At 37.6% G+C, this 19398-nt stretch overlaps 3 protein-coding genes across 5 annotated transcripts in view; 1 reads left to right on the top strand and 2 right to left on the bottom strand.

Annotated features, from left to right (window-relative positions):
* The first annotated feature begins 1895 nt into the window (after positions 1-1895).
* LOC108680366 (probable glutamate receptor) lies at positions 1896-8274 on the top strand. Its single transcript, XM_018169177.2, has 6 exons — positions 1896-1978; positions 3865-4008; positions 5196-5286; positions 7030-7342; positions 7536-7753; positions 8059-8274. Exons 1-6 carry the CDS (start codon positions 1896-1898, stop codon positions 8272-8274), a joined length of 1065 nt encoding a protein of 354 aa, XP_018024666.2.
* A 2793-nt stretch (positions 8275-11067) lies between these two features.
* On the bottom strand, positions 11068-17325 carry LOC108680421 (hemocyanin). 2 transcript variants are annotated; one of them, XM_018169237.2, is made up of 3 exons: positions 16299-17325; positions 13107-14630; positions 11068-12843 (listed from the first exon to the last, which is right to left on the bottom strand). In XM_018169237.2, exons 1-3 carry the CDS (start codon positions 16369-16371, stop codon positions 12410-12412), a joined length of 2031 nt encoding a protein of 676 aa, XP_018024726.1. In that variant the 5' UTR covers positions 16372-17325; the 3' UTR covers positions 11068-12409. The 2 variants fall into 2 exon arrangements, with proteins under 2 accessions (XP_018024726.1, XP_047737924.1); XM_047881968.1 differs by having other exon boundaries at positions 12574-12818.
* Positions 17326-17391: 66 nt separating this feature from the next.
* The window catches only part of LOC108680397 (hemolymph clottable protein), a 35582-nt gene continuing 33575 nt past the window's right edge, over positions 17392-19398 (bottom strand). For both annotated transcript variants that reach the window (XM_018169209.2, XM_018169217.2), the window contains exons 33-34: positions 19149-19310; positions 17392-18362 (exon numbers count right to left, since the gene is read on the bottom strand). In XM_018169209.2, the coding sequence (XP_018024698.1) occupies positions 18129-18362; positions 19149-19310 (396 nt within the window). In that variant the 3' untranslated portion in view covers positions 17392-18128. The remainder of the gene's footprint in view (positions 18363-19148; positions 19311-19398) is intronic.

The following is a 19398-nucleotide window of genomic DNA, read 5'->3' as shown; positions in this document are numbered from 1 at the left end:
AACAAATAGCCATTTATATGTAAAATATTGAGAGATATTTGGACAATTCATCTCATTCTCCGTTAGCACTTCATTTATCCCTTATTCAACGATCGATTAAAAATGTAAAAAATGAAAACCTATATACACGAATTTAAAAGCAAAGAAAATAAACAGCCAAAAAGATCGCCATTTTTTAAAGAAAATCAAGCTCCTTCGTCAATTCGAAACCTACAACACAGATACAAACTACAAACAATTAGTAACATAAAATTCAAATTGAAACAACAATTCAACAATAATTAAACAAAAAAAAACTATCAATCCTCTACAAATTGTAGATAGAAAGTACCTTCTGCTCATGTTTATTTCATTTGTATATGTTTTATTTTCGATTTGGTTCTAATGTCCTCAATTTTAGGTGAATGGTTTGAATATGAATTTTAGGTTACTAATTGTTGGTACCTGTGTTCTAGGTTTTGAACTGACGATGGAGCTGGACTCTGAAACTTTTTAGCTATTTTCTTTGCTTTTAAATTCTTCGTAAATTTGCGTATTAAGCAACCAAACGATCTTAATACCAATAAATACGTTAGTATACCTTATTTATATATACAGGGTGTTTCAGAATTAAGTAACCCTTTTAATTTGTTAATAAATAAAAAACTAAGAACGTTATGAAGTTGAAACTTGTTTTATTTTTTTTAAATAAAACAAGTTTCAACTTCATAACGTTCTTAGTTTTTTATTTATTAACAAATTAAAAGGGTTACTTAATTCTGAAACACCCTGTACTTTTAAAGTTATTCATTTTGAAGGTGTGACTACAAATAAGTCTCGCTCTGATGACAAATTCATAACAAAAATGCTCGCTTCATTCCATTTATTTTCTTTTATTCTACTCGAAACCTTCGTTGCATTTCCTTAGGTTGGATACACTCAACTTTTATTTACTCATAAGTCAGCCAAATAACTGATCTTATTTTTAAGACAAAGAATAATCTTTCAATTCGGTATATTGGAAGCGTTTAAGTTAATCCCAAGCTTTATAGGTAGGTAGTTGTCCAAGGTGCATGTATAACAGGCTGAATAACAGCTGAATTACGTGTAGGTTAAGCAAAGAATATTTTGAGTGTGCATGAAGCACTCTGAATTAAAATAAAATTTCACGCCATATAAATTAGAAGTTGAATAATTTAGATTTGAGTCGCACTAGCCTAAGGTTTCCAATGTATTTGAAAGCAGACAAGATGAGACATCTAGAAAAATTCTGTACAATTTGAATTTTATTATCAGCTAGTTTTAAATTTAATAGTTTCAGCCATGCTTTTACACTTGGGATGTAAAATACTGAACCTTTTCACGTTTTGATTATCGGCTCTTGGAAGTTTTCTCTGCGTTCGATCCGAGCGTCATTGGAACATTAATAAAGACTAGGTAAAAATTCACTTAGACTCCGGTACGATTTGCAAAATCTTTAATGTCATCTGCTATCGTGAAATTTGACGTTAAATGCTTGATTGAACATAAATAAAACAGATCTATAAAACTACGTCTAACACGTAACGTTCCGAATGTAAATTGCTACCAGAAATTTCATGATCTTTATTTTTATCACGATGTTCTTACTCTGAATCAACTGTTAAATCTATGCAAGACGCTATATAAATGAGCGGTTCGTCATCGTGCAGCGAGTTTACGAGTACAGCGAGTGTGAAGAAAGGCTCCAGAAATGTCGTCGAATTTCAGTAAATGAAAATATACAGTTTAAAGAATAGCTGATCTAAATTCTAGAGACAGTTCCAGACGGGACATTCTAACAAAGTGTCGGCAACAGGACTGACTTTGTTGGAGCGAGCAAACAAAAATTGCCAGTATACGCGAATTTAAATTTTAAAAGATATACAACCCTCAGCATGCCGTCGACACCTTCTCTGGCTGAGGTCTTCAGTGACGCGGAGCTGGCACGCAGGGCGGCTGTGGATGCAGCCTTTTTCAAGTTAGTATAATACGTGTGCTTACGCTACAATTATTTTTAGTGTGCTCACGCTACAATTATTTTTATTGTGCTCACGCTACATTTATTTTTAGTGTGCTCGCGCTACAATTATTTTTAGTGTGCTCGCGCTACAATTATTTTTAGTGTGCTCGCGCTACAATTATTTTTAGTGTGCTCGCGCTACATTTATTTTTAGTGTGCTCACGCTACATTTATTTTTAGTGTGCTCACGCTACATTTATTTTTAGTATACTCACGCTACATTTATTTTTAGTGTGCACACGCTACATTTATTTTTAGTGTGCTTACGCTACATTTATTTTTAGTGTGCTCACGCTACATTTATTTTTAGTGTGGTCACGCTACATTTATTTTTAGTGTGCTCACGCTACATTTATTTTTAGTGGGCTCACGCTACATTTATTTTTATTGTGCTCACGCTACATTTATTTTTAGTGTGCTTACGCTACATTTAATTTTTAGTGTGCTCACGCTACATACTGTATATTTTTAGTATTATTTTTAGTGTGCTCACGCTAGATTTATTTTTAGTGTGCTCACGATCCATTTATTTTTAGTGTGCTCACGCTACATTTATTTTTAGTATGCTCACGCTACATTTATTTTTAGTGTGCTCACGCTACATTTATTCGGGAGCAGACAATTAGTGTTTGTGAAAGAGAAAACTTCTTCAAATTTGACTATAAATTTGGTTAGGAGTTAAAGTGAGTTTTTAAAATGACTCCTCGATGTAGACTTAAGAGAATTTGTTTTTCTATTACTGTTCGAGTATTTTGTAATAAATCTCCACGACTGAAATGATTTTTCTAAGCATAATTACTCATACAGGAGTTGGCCAAAATGAGGGAATCACCTAATATTTTGATATCGTAATTTTTGAACATGTTACAAAAAATGAAAACGTGACAAATTTTTTGTTTTATTATGTATTGTTGCTGCTAATTGATAAATTATCCACGCACAGATATTTAAAGGAAATTTTTGTGGCCATAACCTAACCTATTACATAAAAATGGCAAACTTCTCTAACTTTCAAAGAAGCCAAATTGTTGGTGCCCGTATGGCAGGTGCTGGTGTGACAGAAACTTCCCGAATGCCTGACGTTTCGAAAGGTGCTGTCTCCAAAGTAATGAATGCTTGTGAAAAAAAGAAGGTAAAATGTCCTCAGGAAAGTACAGGTATGGCTGAAAGTCGAAGTTGTCTGAGAGAAACCGTTGGTTTCAAAGTAGAATTGTGAGGGACAATCGAAGGACCACGGCTGTTGAAATTATGCAGACCTCAATGGACACCGACAGAACCCAGTTCCCAAAAAGACTGTCAGCCGAGAGCTGCACAGATATGGATTCCATGGAAGAGCGGCAATTAGAAAACCTCTGATTTCATATACAAATGCTTCAAAGCGTTTTGAGTGGAGTAAAAACCTCTAGAATTGTTCCCTCGAGCAGTGCAAAATGTGATTTTTTCTGACAAATATTCGTTTACCTCATTTCCAACCAAATTTGAGAATAAACATACACTATATCGCTCAATAATTCTCTTTGTCCCATAAAACATATTGTGACACGTGTGCGTAATTTTATGCGTCAAGCCCTCATGCGAAAATGTCGGTGCTCCCTGGCGCAGGTTCCCCATTCATTAAAATGTCGGTGCCTCCCATGGCGCAGGTTCTCCAATGATTAAAATGTCGGTGCCTCCCATTGCGCGGGTTCTCCAATGATTAAAATGTCGGTGCCTCCCATTGCGCGGGTTCTCCAATGATTAAAATGTCGGTGCCTCCCATGGCGCGGGTTCTCCAATGATTAAAATGCCGTGCCTCCCTGGCGCAGGTTCCCCGTTGATTAAAATGCCGTGCCTCCCTGGCGCAGGTTCCCCGTAGCGCCTCACGTGCGCGTGGCGCTGGAAGAGTACCCTCCTCACGTGTACATCACCGAGGCGTCCAACGGGACCTGGACGGCGCACGGCGCTATGATGAACCTGCTCAACCTTCTTGCTCAGTCGCTCAACTTTACGTGCGTTTCTGATATAAAAAAATTATAAATGTAATGAGTATTTTTTCTAACATTCACATATTATGGATATAATCTTATTATTGGTAACGTCACTACTGCTTATATTTGAATGGAACGAATGTATGCATGACTACGTTAGCATCTCCAAAACAAAATTGTCTCTCAAGGAGGTCTCTTCGCCTTTTGCCCAATGTTTTCCTTTGTCTCATCGCATACGCAATTCATCTCCAAAAAGACTTTATTAACGCAATCCTCTAGTTTTTCTCTAACGCAATTTTATAGCTAGATTTTGTATACATATCTCCTCAACAACACACTATATAGGCCCGTATGCTAAATGGGGCACTAGCACAACGAAGTAGCACTACGCACTACAAGCCGTAGTGCGGTACTAGTGCGACATGGAACACTACGGTTGGCATGCTACATAGGGCACTAGCACTTTGAAGTACCACTACGCACTACAAGCCATAGTGCGGCATGGAACACTACGGTTGGTATGCTAAATAGGGCCATAAGCATAGCGCGCTTATAAAAAAGTGTACCGCTTCAGTGAACAACATGTTATTCTTATGGCTGACATTTTCCTTGGCGAAACAGATGAACAGCGTAGAAGTAAAAATTACTTTTCTTGTTTTTGATACCATGTTTTGAATTTTATTTCTTGTTTTTTTTCTGGAGTCATTTTGAATTCTTCTGCAAGAACTTTCCATGCTTCTCTCTTTTGTTCGATGTCTTTGGTAAGCGTGGACTTTGAATATATGATGGGAAAGGTGCGCAAACGCATTGCGAATTTAAGCTCACCATCATAATTTTCATTAGTACCATTACCATCACAATTAAACATTTTACATCAATCTTCTGCAAAGAATAAGAATTACTTAGGGAATAATTAATTATTTGAGTACTTAACTACCATTCTTCAATAGACTCATAGCGTAGTGCGGCACTATAAAGTATTCTAACAGCGAAGTAGCACTTCAAAGTCTTTCTGCATACGAATCAGTAGTGCGACACTAAGCGACACTAAACATTGTAGAGCTACTTCGAAGTGCTTAGTGTCTGTGACGTATTTAGCATACCAACTACTTCGTAGTGCTAGTGCCCTATTTAGCATACGGGCCAATATCTATTCAAAGTTAAGGCAGGGATTAAATGAGAATACAAAATGTTGACATAATCTATAGGTATGCATTGTCCCGCCCTTCTGATGGCCAGTGGGGCCGCGTCCTGGACAATGGGTCGTGGACAGGCATGATGGGCATGGTGCACCGAAATGTGAGTAAAAATTTGATTAAAAATATATAAATTCACTGTTTCCGCCAACCTCTGGCGTAAGTGGTGCCAGTTTGTTTTAAGATTGCTTTGCTGCATTAAAAAGTGGGACCTTAGAAAGCCGTGACTATGGAACGCGTTAAATTTATAGTATGGCTTATCACATTAGGCTAACATTTCAACGCAGTCTAAATGTCAAGATTATTGCGTTCAGAATATAACGGGGTTATGAAGCTCCACTTTCGTGGAGATGTATTTTATTAAAAGGACTATTCTTGCACTTGATGATTTATTCCAAGAGAATTATGTAATAAAGCTTCCTTTTGAGAGGCTTGACGTTTTGAATAATCTTTTCTGTTAATGAAAAAATGAGTTTTTTCCTCGCAAATCTTGGGAACGCCAAATGCACAAATAATAATTTACAATGAATATTCGGTATTAACAGTCAGAGACGTAATTCGTCAAATGTATATCCTTAACTCGTCAATAAATTGCAATCTGCCGTCGCCACTGTGGAGTCATAATCTATGCATATCTTTTTAAGAAGTGAACCTTTAGCTGACGTCAGTTTTTTACTCATGCTCACATACACAATATATCTTCGAAATAACTGTAATCGAACTAGAAAAATAGTGAAATTGTCAATGAACGGCTGGAATAGAATTAAAAAATTTGACCACATATCCCTTTTACACTTGGAGTTACGAGAAGCCTATAAATTGTGTACAAATCCCATGGAAGACAGCCAACCCTGTCTGAGTGTTTATGGATATACGTACGTTGATTTGTGAAGCTCATGCGGAGTGAGATGAAAGAATTCACTGTTACTTATTGACGACACCTGAAGAGGCACTGCAGACATTCGTTCTTTGAGATAAAAATGAGCAGACTTATCACTGGAGGCTGCGGTGCTTAATCTAAGAAAATCTGGTTCTAACCCGAGTTGTCAGCTGCCGAACAACCCATCAATTATGTATATTTCAGTGATTCAGTGAACTCAGATTAAATTAAAACGTTAATTTGATTTTAACCGGACGCACTGTGTGAGGGAACTTTGAATTTGTAATTATGATTTGCTTAAGTACAGAATTCTTGCCGGATGATACATCAAGTTAAGTAAAAGTTGTCTACAAGTTACGATATAAAATTATAAAAAAAATTCTGCAGTTAAAAAAATTGAGTGAATTCAGAATTTAATTTGATAGAAATTTCGTAAAAGCGACGGGTTGTAGGCAAAAATTACTAGTTAAAACTTTTACAGAAACCTGATATTCACACTTGATCAATTATTATGAAATGAACAATTACATGTACTTATATTATTAATCTGCTTATATCACAAGTTCACAAGGAATTTAAAAGCAAAGAAAACGCCAAGAAAATTCACCATATCGATATTGAAAACGTTTCGGAATCCAGCCCCATCATCAGTTCGACTAAACTACAAATGAATAAAATCATTTTAAAAGTTAAAATTCAATTTTAGTTTAGTCGAACTGATGATGCGGCTGGACTCCGAAACGTTTTCAATATCGATATGGTGAATTTTCTTGGCGTTTTCTTTGCTTTTAAATTCCTTGTGAACAATTAACTGTTGATGAATTTTTTCCCTGCTTTCTTATTTGACAGTAATTAATCTATAAATATATGTTACCAGTATTCCCATGTACAATTCGCATGCCAATATTTATTTGGCTAAGCATACTTGCATTCAGCTTTGTAAATCCAGCTAAAAACTCACTTCAGGAAGTGGATCTTGCGTTGGGGCCTTTTGCTGCGACCTGGGATCGTGCTCAGGCCGTGTCGCTCACCACCCCAATCGTCATGGACCCTCTCAGTGTGGTGGTCGGACGACAGTCTCCGAAGACCAACACTTGGGGGTTTGTGCTCGTCTTCAGCCCTGCGACATGGCTGGGCATCTTGGTTGCTGTGTTTGCCTTCACGGTGACTGTGTTGGCTGTGAGCTCGAGCAGCGGAAACAAGCGACCCGGTCGCAAGATCCTTGGTTTAATGGGCCTTAATGTCGCATTTGAGTTTCTGCGAACCTTACTACAGCAAGGTACGTGGATATGAAGAATTCTGTGATTTCTGTTTTAAATCTCGTTAAGTATTCTAGAAATAATGAAATTATTCTTCTTATAATATGCTCTTGAATGAACTTACAGCTTTAATTTCTTTCAAATAACTTTTTTAATTCGGAATTTGTCAGTAAAATGATTTTGATTTTTAAAACGACTTCTTTGGATATTCAGATAGCCGCATCGACGTAAAGTACCGCCCGGTGAAGGTATTGCTTGGCTGTTGGATGATATTCGTTCTTGGCGTCAGTCGAATGTACTCCAGTGTACTTGTGTCAGTCCTGACAGTGAGGAACACTCCAGTTCTTTTTAAGAACCTCCAAGATATCACTCAAAACCCTTCCATTAACATCATCTTGGAAGAAGGTGCTGCTGCTGCTAGCATTTTCCGAGTAAGTCATGACGAGCGTATGGATAAAAAAATATCTTGCGTGATCAATTACAATTATAGAAAAAGGTACATCAAAAACACCTAGTGACATGCACAGAAAAGCTTAATTTTCATTACGAGATGCCTTTCCAGAACGAAAATTTTAATTTTCAGCACGAAAAGCTTAATTTTCAGTACGAGAAGCCTTCTTAATATCGTTGCGAGTGTAGATCGAAGTTCCGTGTGTGATGCACGGTTGACATTTTTGTCATTTCGTTACCGAGACCGAATGATATTTCATGAAATATCATTCCTTTAAATATGCAGAACACGAAGACGGGTGCCATAGGGGCAGTAGGGGAGTTCTTCAAGCAGGGAAGAGTTATGGAAATGCCCCTGACAAAATTCCTTGACGCCATGAACACGCGCGTTCACGGCAAGAAGGACTCTTTGCTGATCGCTGAACAGCTCTTGTGCTCAGCGATGATGTCGCAAAGCTTCAAGGAGGAAGGTCTGTCTAGGATTACTCGGTTAAAATTGTAATAGTAGAATAAAAATTTGATAGACAAAAATTTGGAATTTCAGTTAAAATTATTCTAAGATCAGCCATGACGTTTTTCATTTTTTTTAATTAAGATGTTACTAAATTATTCAGAAATTCGCAAATAAATATAAGATTTTTGATATAATTTTAATAAATATTTGAATGAGTGCTTGAAGGTTAATAGTCAAGCTATTTGATTAACGATAACTTATATGATTCAAGCAGTTTCCATTTTAACACTGAGTTTAATGTCAACTAGCACTTAATTTGAATGTCATTACTAAAATAAATTGATTTGTATCAAGGCTACTGCAAGTTCTACTTGTTGCCTGAGTACTTCACTCAGTACAGAATGGGCTTGATCATTACCAAGAACAGCCCGCTGTTGGACCCAATAACTTACAGGTAATCAAAAAATTATATAATTAGAGATAAAGTTTGATATTTTTTTATTATTTTCTTAATGATTGCTGGAGAAATTTATATTATCTTGACTTTAGTTTACTAACTTCTGCACTATTACCCGAGTTCATGTCAGTATTTGTATAGTTTCATTGTTTTGCAGAAATTCATTCACATAGGTATCATTCATAAAGATCATTCATACAAATTGCCAGTTGCCACGATAATAGCATAAATTCATTTTTTAAAAAAATATAACATAATAGTTTAGTGGTTATTGTCTCTGTACGTTAACATGGACTTTTTTTCTTCTTTATACATAATACGTCGAATGTACGATGTAATTCGTGGCATTTGAGAAAGATTCGGATGAATAGTTCCAAAATACCTATTTTCAATATAAGTTCAAATGGAATAGCAGCGTGCGACACGATCTAAAGACTTTGTTACACACGGAATAATTTAATTTCCGAGGAGCGGCAGTTGTTAACAAAAGTCTACGGGTATCACTACGAATATTTAAGTAAGTGTGGAGGTGAGCACAGCTATCAACCTGGTGATACTAAAAATAAATGCACTCTTCTTCATGACGGAATTATTGAAATAATTTTTAATATGAATTTATCCTAGTACATTAGGCTTGCAAACAAGTAACATGCATTATTATAATATTTTTGTAGGATTTTGCTGTACCACTCTATGGGGCTGTACGAGTCCTGGATCAACAAGGAGAACGCGCAAGCGTCGCAGTGCTATAGCGCGCCCGGCGCTGTCTCTACCATGGAGCCTTTCAGCGTCAACAGCTTTGCTGTCAGTTGCATTGATTATGTTAACGTTTTACATCATATATCATATATATTATCATGTTATATATGTAATCATGTTATATAATTATTATATATATCATATTATATTAAATGTTACAGAATGATTAATATATTACGTTTATTATCATATTATAAGTATTATAGCGCATATCCATTACATTTTATGTCGAGATTTTGTATCGATATTGTTTATGGTGAGAGAATTGTAAAGAATAGAAAAATGAGGAAGAAATATTCGATCAAAAATTGAAAATTTTACAATCGAATTAGTACGTGCATATTTACTTTTTTTAACGGTAGTCGAATAAAATTGGAATATATGAGGTGAGGAGTGAGTTTGAACGGATCTTTTTGAAATTAGATTACATTTGTTTTATTCGCATTGAGGAGATAAAATATTACAGGCTTGAATCGCTCTTATCTGCAGGTATACACGTATTATATTTAGTTGAAAACCAGAAGCATTATCTAACTTGATAGACAATCTTTTTGTACTACTCAATATTGTGAAAACTACTTTGTGGTTTTCGAAAAAGGAATCGAATTGCTTCTTTATTATACTGTAATTTCAATAATACGCCCTCATCATTTACAGTGATTATAATTTGATTAAATAAGCAAATAAATGTATGAAATATAATGTATAAAACGACAATGTATAAGATTAAAAATTTTCGATCTACCAACCATAACGAAAAAATATTCTTCATTATATTGAAAAAAAATATAACTCATTACTCACTGCAGTGAGTTACAGAGAGCGCATTTTCTCGTCGGCGAAAACGTGGTCACGGATGGATGGACAGACAGACAGACAGACAGACGGACAGACAGACAGACAGACGGACGGACGGACATGGCGAGCACAATAGTGAATTTTTTCCATAAATGAGAAAATGAGCTAAAAACGAATAAGAAAATTATCAATATAATTAATTTTCTGGTCCACAAGGGCGTGTTTGGCGCGTTGGCCGCAGGTTTGCTGCTGGCGAGCGTGGCGCTGGCGCTCGAGATTTGCTTTCCTGGAGCCTGGACCGTGGAACCTGCGCGCTGGCGTGGCCTCAACGTCCATAATTATAGCCAGTCAACGTGATTACGGCCTCTAACCTGTCAACGTGATTACGGCCTCTAACCTGTCAACGTGATTACGGCCTCTAACCTGTCAACGTGATTACGGCCTCTAACCTGTCAATTTGATTACGGCCTCTAACATGTCAACGTGATTACGGCCTCTAACATGTCAACGTGATTACGGCCTCTAACCTGTCAACGTGATTACGGCCTCTAACATGTCAATGTGATCACGGCCCCCAAACTGTTAATGTGATCATGTCAACACATCGACCCGGATGCTAAGATGAACTTAACAACTGAACCAAATGAATAATGCCTTACGCAACTCTCAATAAATCCTGATATTATTATGAATAGAGGTAAGAGATTTTATTGAGAACTTTAATTAGGGTCCCTAAATGTGCAATAACAATGATATTCTGGAATATTAATAACATTATTGATTTATATTCTATTAACATCAATGAAAAATATTAATTAAAAGTGATATTGAGTAATATTGAAGTAAAACTGACAATTTGAGACCAACTTTCCCTCTTGAATGAGGAGTCGACATCGAGTTTTTCGGGAAAAATTGGGTGCTTAACTAAATCCTGAAAAAATATATGATGACACCGGAAACTGAATAAATTTCAAAATGTACGGAGAAAAAATGAGATGAAGAAATATCCGTGTAAGTTATGCAATTTCTGAATACATTAAATAAATTAAAGCGTTTAATATCAATTGTTTTGTAATGAAAGAAACCGTAATATACACTTCGTTTTCTGCGGCTGATATATGAGTTTTATTTACCGTTCCATATCCCTGGAGAAAGATAAGGTTTTCCACACCTGCGACCATTGAGACATTGGAGCTATTGATGGAATATTGGGACCGGAGAAAATAGGCACAATATAGTGAATAAATTACTTAGGCTAGAGCGATGATCTTCCATGACAACCTTTCTTGAAATTCTTTCAGGTAATCTTCTCGGAACGAACTGTCGTGAAGTTTCTAGGGTAGTTTTCATATGTACATATTATTCCGTACCGTAGTAGATGCCAGTAAGTTACTTTGATAGAAAAGTATTGACTATCAGCAGAACTGGCTCGACTCTTGCAATGTTCACAGCTATTCTCATTCTCTGTAAGTATCCAGCAATTTACCGCTTTACGTGTAACATTTCATGTATGAATATATCCAGTTATTTCGTTCTTTGTATTTTCTATAGAAGTGTTATCTTGTTTCAGAATATTGCGTTCTTGTGGATTAAAGCTCTTAATGAGTCGCTGCGAGTTTGACTTACAACACAAACCATCAACTTTCGCACTGAGTATGCGTACAGAAATGTAAAGGAAAATTAACATAAAAAAGTAATTCTTTCACCTGAGAATTGAGCATCCCATTTCTAAATGCTCGAATCTATAACAAACAATGAGTGAGCCCTTACATGTAACGACTTGAGTTCAACGTTACCGAAGAACATAAATTTCTCATTAGACAAAGTCTAAATGACGGACTTAACATCGTTTCATTGAGAAACGATTTTCCCCGGCTAGTTTAATTTATTCCAGTCTGCCTATCTAAGTTCATCCCCACAAATGATCACTATCTAGCCGAATGATCGAGTACCGGAGCCTGTGTATTTGTGTCTGCTTAGAGATTGGACCTCAAGTTATTTCTTTCAATTTAACTTATATAATTTATTGCCATTATATCTAACTTATAACTTCGTGATATGCCGTCAAAAAGCGCAAGCTTCTGCGCATTCAGTGTAAATATCAATTTTTGGAAATCTGATCACTAAATTGTCATCCATAACCTGTATTAAGTTGGGTAATTAAAATATTTAAAAATTTCCTATATGGGTCACAGTAACATGAGTTTTCTTGTAGTTCGTGCATGACATAAATATTCGCGGATCATCAATTCGGCGGTCTAGAGGAAAGCCCATGGGCAAATGATCCGGGTATTTTTCACCGTGAACGCCACACTGGGCATGGCTGTGAGCTTCAGCGTCTTCGAGGACCTCATGTAGAGCATCCTCTTCTGCATCTGTCACGCCAACGATCAAGATCATACCCAAGCCTTCTTCGCGTCCTTTCGGAAGAAGCAGCCTATTGGGAATGCCGCATCCTCTGTCGAACTCCTCGAGATGAACTTCAGTTCCCGCGTCGACTGCCTCGTCGACTGCTGCGATGAGCGACTTGAAGCTTGGGGTATCAGGAACTGTCGTCGAAGCTTCCGATGAGGCCCGGCTGATGGAATTCGAACCGGGAATGACTGAAAGAAAATGATCCAAAGTATATGAAAAATATTGAGCCTTAGAAAAATTATAGCAATACAATGAGAGCAAATTGAAGTTAGGTAGTCACGATATAAAATGATGGATTTGCGTTTGAATAATCGTAACTGTTTTGTATTAAGGACTTCCGGAAGGAAATAACTGAAAATAACTGTACATTTAGATATCTTTGTTAAAAAGTTAGTTTGCCATGGATTTTAAATGAATTTTGTTCTTGACATGTTAAATATATTTTACTCACGCTTAGTCCAGAACTTATCAAGTTCGATGCAATTCCAGCGAGCTTTCTCGAGGCTTAGCTCCACACCATTAGCGTCAGTTGTGGGGCACAGATACACACGGACCACAGCATGCTTGTTATCGACATTCTCGTTGGTTATTTCGATGTTAAGATTAAATGGTTTATGATTGAGTCTTTTAACTACGGCGCTTACATCCACCTCGCCGAATTCAGGGTTGTGGTCTACGGCATTTATAAGACTGAATTCAAAATCTTCGAAGTATGTCTCCAAAGGTCCATTCACAACTATTTCGTCCAAAACCACTCCAGTGAACTCCAACTGTTCTTTGGTGTAGGGAGGGAGGGTGTCTTTGTGCTCCTTGAAGATATTGTCGATGTGTTTGTGTAAGCGAAAAAATGCAGGATCACGAGTAGCCGTTTCGAAATGTTCCATAACGCCCGGTTGGAGTTTAAATTTCCCTTTCGGGTCCCCTTGCCGACCTAGCAAAATGTGAGCTTCGTTATGAAGGGCTCCGTAGTATTCCAAATTTGGGCTGTACGCTGAAGATTCGATGATATTGCCCAAATGGTCAATACCGTGTTCATCTCTGATATTTATATGACTGCCATCCGCTGCCGTAATATATCCGAGAGCTATAGCATCACGAATACGGCTCTCATAGATGATCATATCTCGAACTCGGACAAGACCAGTTACGTCTGTGAATTCAACATTATCGGGTCGAGCGGGAAATTCGCCTCCATACCTGTAAGCTGTGTGAGGAGCGAACCCCTCTCTGATAGGCTTGTCCCAGTACAACTCGTCGACAAAGTTCAGATGGTTTGATAAACGTTCAATATCAAAGCGAACAGTTAACTGATGATGAGCCCAGAAGAATAGTTCTCCTTTCCGGTCAAGGTGATAACCATAAATATCATCCCACCAGAATGGGAAGTCCAAATGCCATGTCACATGATGAGTATTGAGTCCAATGTCTTCTCCAAAGTAAGCCACTCTTTGTTCGGGATTTTTCTTGCTCCCTGTGAACTCCATTTGAAACTTTCCAGGCGTCCGAGTCATTTGGGCTGTGTAAGCTTTATGAATAACTTCAGAATTAGCGAATAGGTGAGGAGTTACTTCATACAAAGGCGGCAGAACGATACCTCGTCCAAGGTCAGTATGAACGAGTGCGGCGTAGATTGCATATACAAACTCTCCTTCGTTCATTCTTTCACGGAAAAAGGCTGCGTTGTTAATGGTTGCTTGCCATGTTTTGCAATGCATAAAAACGTCGAAGAGAATGAGGGCTTCCTCCCTCTGACGTTTGTTGAACAGGGAGAACCAGTGGTGTTTCTTAAGTAAGCGATGATCCCTTAGTTCTGTGAGGAGATGCTTAACAGCTTCTCCGCCATCGCTGTAAGATGAAAGATCGGCTTCTGGATCGAAATTATCCGCCACTTCTTTCAGCTCAGCAAACTGGAGGATGTCATCAACTTTGTACAGAAGACGATTGATGTCTTGTTGCCTCTGGGCAAAGCTTGGACCTGACAATAGATATCAACAACCTCACGTTAATTATGGACTGTCAGGATGAAAATAATATAAGAAACGATCTCGAGATTAAGGATCCAAACCAATAAATAAACTACGTTAAAATAAATTTTTTAATATTGCCTATACAGTAGTAAAGTTGTAAGCTCAGTAGGATTTGGAGCTACAAGAACTCTTTCCAAGTACAAGATCAATGTCTAAAAAGCATATAAAAAGCTACTGGGTAAGGCCTAAAGCTCAAATTATTTAACGGTTTAACCCAGTGGTTCCCAAAGTGGGCGATATCGCCCCCCTAGGGGCGGTGGAAAGATTTTGGGGGCGGTAAAGAAGAAGAGGGTGATAGGGGGGCGATAGGGGGGCGATGGAGGGGCGGCAGTCCGAAGTCGAAGCCAGAAGTTCGAACGTTTGTTTGACGATTTCTACACAACACGTGCAGCACATGACTCCCAGTGATGGTTTTTTCACCCAGGTCTGTTTTTAGCGCATTTTCTCATTTATGGAAAAAATGCAGTATTGTGCTCGCGATGTCCGTCCGTCGGTCTGTCCGTCCGTGACTTCACGTTTTCGTCGACGAGTAAATGCGCTCTCTGTCACTCACTGAAGTGAGTACCGAGTTATATTTTTTAAACTTCTCCTGGGTTTACGTTACCGACCAATTAACGGCCGGACTCGCGGCCGATCGCACGGCCAATTTCCAAAGTCAATGAACAAGGAATATCTCTCAAACTAATGAACTTAACTCGATGAAACTTGGTACACGTATTCATTAGGACCTTACAGTAATTTAAAGCTCGCGAAATTTTTTTGAATTTTGCATTCAATTGTTTTTGCCATAGTTATATGTCAATACGGGGCAAAATTCACATTGATCAAGGAATTTCTTCCAAACTACTGAACAGATTCGAACGAAATTTTGAATTTACAGTCCTCTGCGAATTTCGGCCTGTATCGCAATATAACTCACGAATGAAGGTGATATTTTAAAAATTTTCGTAAGCTAAACATCACCGTTAAGTTCTGATGATTACATGTTCCAAGTTTTATTGAGCTGCGTTCATTAGTTTCGTTGATATTACTTGATAATTGAATTTGGAAATTGGTCGTGAGACTGGCCACGAGTCCGGGCCGTAAATTGGCCCGAGACGTCCTAGGTTTCTAGTGCTGAAACAGTTAAAACAGCTGAAAAACATATTGGTTCGCTAAAATGGGCTCTATTTGTGAAATACACCTTCGTGTTTAACCTATATCTTTTAAAATTGTAGCGTACTAAATTTTATAGAAAGAGGCGCATGAGATTATATTTGTCTGTGGGGGGCGCTTGAAATTCTCAGGGAGCCAAAGGGGGCGCCAGCCTGAAAAAGTTTGGGAACCACTGGTTTAACCTTTTCAAGTAATTCTATCAGGTGAAGAGAACATTATGACATTTTTACTTAGAGAAGAGACAGCAAGTTTCTATGATTTTATTTAGAACGTATCCGATTGCTTGAATATATTTCACAATAATGAACGTTTTAGTTAGGAGGAGGAAAAGAAAATTCACCGTTATTGAAATGTCATCGATTTGGGATGTTTCTGCAACAAATTAAATTGTTTACCCATCACTAGCAGTCAGTTAATTCTAACGCAGTTGCTCTCTTGGGAATCAAATCGACATAGTTTACCGTCATATTCACTAAAGTCGCTAGGCCAAGCCCACACGCTGCTGAAGAGGACTATCACCACCAGGCACTTCATCTCATAACCTTCGTCTTGGACAACAAAACAACACACGTCTTTGCAGCTTCTTGGATACTAATGGCGACAAGCTTGAAGGCTGTATCACTCATTCAGACATATCATGTCATTGCCCCTATGCAATGTATCACTTGCTAAATAGATATGTCCGATAAAACGAGCAAAAGATCGCCCTCGATGGCCGCGGTAATATCAGAAGAATTACTCGTAGCAACAGTGCTTGACGTGAAGTGTTTGGAATCTTATCGGAGCATGGTACTGTAAGTGGCCGACATTACTTATTAAATCAGTCATATACACAACATGAGCATGAAAACTGTTATTTTCTATTTACTTTGTTATAATTAGATAACCATAGCATGAATTATCTAATTTTGTTACACAATTTGTTTTTTTTTTCATGATTTCATATTAAATAGGAAGGGACTTTCAGAGAAACAGAGCCAACGTCTTTAAAAAAAGTCAGAAATATCACATCAAAAAGAGTGACTGACGCAATTCTGACACCTAATCAAACAAGCACCTGACATATTGACCTGACTCAAACAAATCTCTAATACGCTGAGCAATGTTTCGCAATCGATTTGCAGCAAGAAAATACTTTTACTAATACGACATTTTCATCTAAACGTTCACCGGCTGCTTTCCTTGAACTCTTTCATTAAATTAATCTTAAGGAATGCCTACGTATTTCATGAATGTTGTACCGCCTGAACTTTCGTCATGAATCTCATCTCCTGAACTCAGACTGTCCCTACGGCGACTTTAAAATCAAAGTCTAGCTCTTCTAGGTATAAAGAAAGTACGTAAGATCATACATAGATTTTACCTGTTTTATAGTATGCAAGCCTTACTGCAAAACATGTCTGCAGTTACTTTTTATCCAAGACTAACGCATGATTGCAAGTTTTTCAATCTTTTTGATGACAGAAACATTTTGATAGCATAAATCAGTACTTCGTGTTCGAGGAAAAGATGTTTCCACAATTCCATGTTTGGGTTTGGAAATGAGTAATCAACTTGTTTGGCAATATTAATATTAGATGGAACAAGTGTGATAGGACAACAATATAACAACATTGTCTAACTGCAAACAAACATTATATAGCGTATATAATGTGCGCAAATTTATGAACTGAAAATATGGTATTAACAACTTAGAAATTTTCTTCATAGAAACACATGTATTTGTGTGCAGAGAAAAACATGATGTTTTACTTAAAAAATCCCGTACAAGTATTTAATATTCGCATTTAACTTGAAGCCGGAGAGAGCGGAGGTAAAAGTGACGATGGATATATTCTGGTTAAGAAATGAAACCGTTAACAGAGAGAAATGGACCATTAAAAACCCCAATCATATAATTAACACGAGCGACACCAATAATTCGCTGTTTCAGATGGATTGAATCGCAAAAACTAATCGCAATGTGTGTTTCAATGAAAATTTAATAAACACATTAGTTTTTAGAGCAAATTTGCGCAGTTGCTTTCTTCACTGACCGCATTAACCTCTATATAGGTTGAATTTTATGATTTTGGAAAATACGGTATATATTGACTGTGGATAAACTTTCAAGGATTATGTTGATGCTGCGGAGCAATGCAAAGGATCTTGCCTGTATTAGATACAAAAGATAACCTTGATACAAAAATTATTGCCATTATATAGGAATTGCCAAGAAAAAGGTCAAATAGAGAGGTTGGTGTTGGGATATACATGGGCCTTGATAGCTAATGGATCGAACTCTGTAATTATTACAGCTGATACTGCGCATAGTAGTCGAGTGGGAGAGGTCCTTCTTTGATGCATGTCGCAGGATCAACGTGACGTTCAGAGGAACACTGGAAGCCAGATGAAGGTTTCCACGAGGAAACGAAGAGGTCAGGGTTGGTAAGAAGGCAGCCTTCAGGCGTCTTCATGTCATTCGAAGGCTCCATGTTGAGGTCCCCGCACAGGCCACACAAGTAGCCTCGGAAGCGGTCAGCGGCCTGAGCAAAGTATGTTCTATGATTAGAAAGTTATTTAGGCAGTAACGGATGAGCAGTATATATTCTTGAAAAATCGTATTTAAAATGAGTGACAGTTTGTAATTGGTCGACTCGCTAGTGAAGAAATGACGTAATAGGAAAAGCTGCAAAATTAACATAAATAACCAGGATATTTGCATTTGATTGAAGTGCTATCAGGATGAACAGATTCAGTTTGTAACAAATTTTGTAGGCTAGTGGATGTGATAATATGAAAATGCAGGGAGCAAATACATGATAAAACTAATCTTTTTATGAAGTCATCCCACGCCTGTAAAATATAATAAGTAATTGGTAGTTGAATCTCAACCACTGCCAAAGAAGCTTGCTGAAGGTAACTAATAGGTAAATTCATTGAATAAGATCACAGTACATTCATTGGATACTAACTCCCAAGCAGGGGGCAATCCACATTGGATGCACTGGAATGTTGTTAAAACGCGAGATCTTCACTACAAAAAGTTCAACAAATGATCTGCTATTCTTTCAAACTCTTAAGCAATGTAATACTGGTGGAAGGTTGACTTCAGGCGCTCCCTCATTTATGCACTTACCAGATGAAAAAAAAATATTCTGAACGGATGCAATCGAAAATCGATTTCCAACAGAAGGATGCTGACCAGAAAGGGGCCTAAATTTTACACTTCTCGATTAAGATTTTAATACTTCCAGTAAAAATCCATATATTGAATAATGTAAGGCCATTGACGCTACGGTCATTTAATAAACTACAAGATCAAATTTCACCTTAATGTAGACGCTGGATTCCTTGACAATGACATCAACAAGGCCGTGCAGCTCCACTTTGTAGAAGCCGCGGCGTCTGTACAAGAACCCGATCACGTTGCTCCGGCCCTGCCCCTTGAGCTCCCTAAAGTACTCTCGCCCATCCCATCTTTGGTTGTTTATCTGTGCGAGGAAAAGGGAATAATTTTGTATGCTTTTGTGCGGCATAGACCATTACTTGATCAAGCAAAAGAAATAAGGAAATTAATAC

Source organism: Hyalella azteca, unplaced genomic scaffold (assembly GCF_000764305.2).
Source record: "Hyalella azteca isolate HAZT.00-mixed unplaced genomic scaffold, Hazt_2.0.2 contig9281, whole genome shotgun sequence".
Lineage (NCBI taxonomy): Eukaryota > Metazoa > Arthropoda > Malacostraca > Amphipoda > Hyalellidae > Hyalella > Hyalella azteca.
Note: the sequence above shows the minus strand (reverse complement) of the source record. Positions and strands in the feature narration are given on the sequence as shown.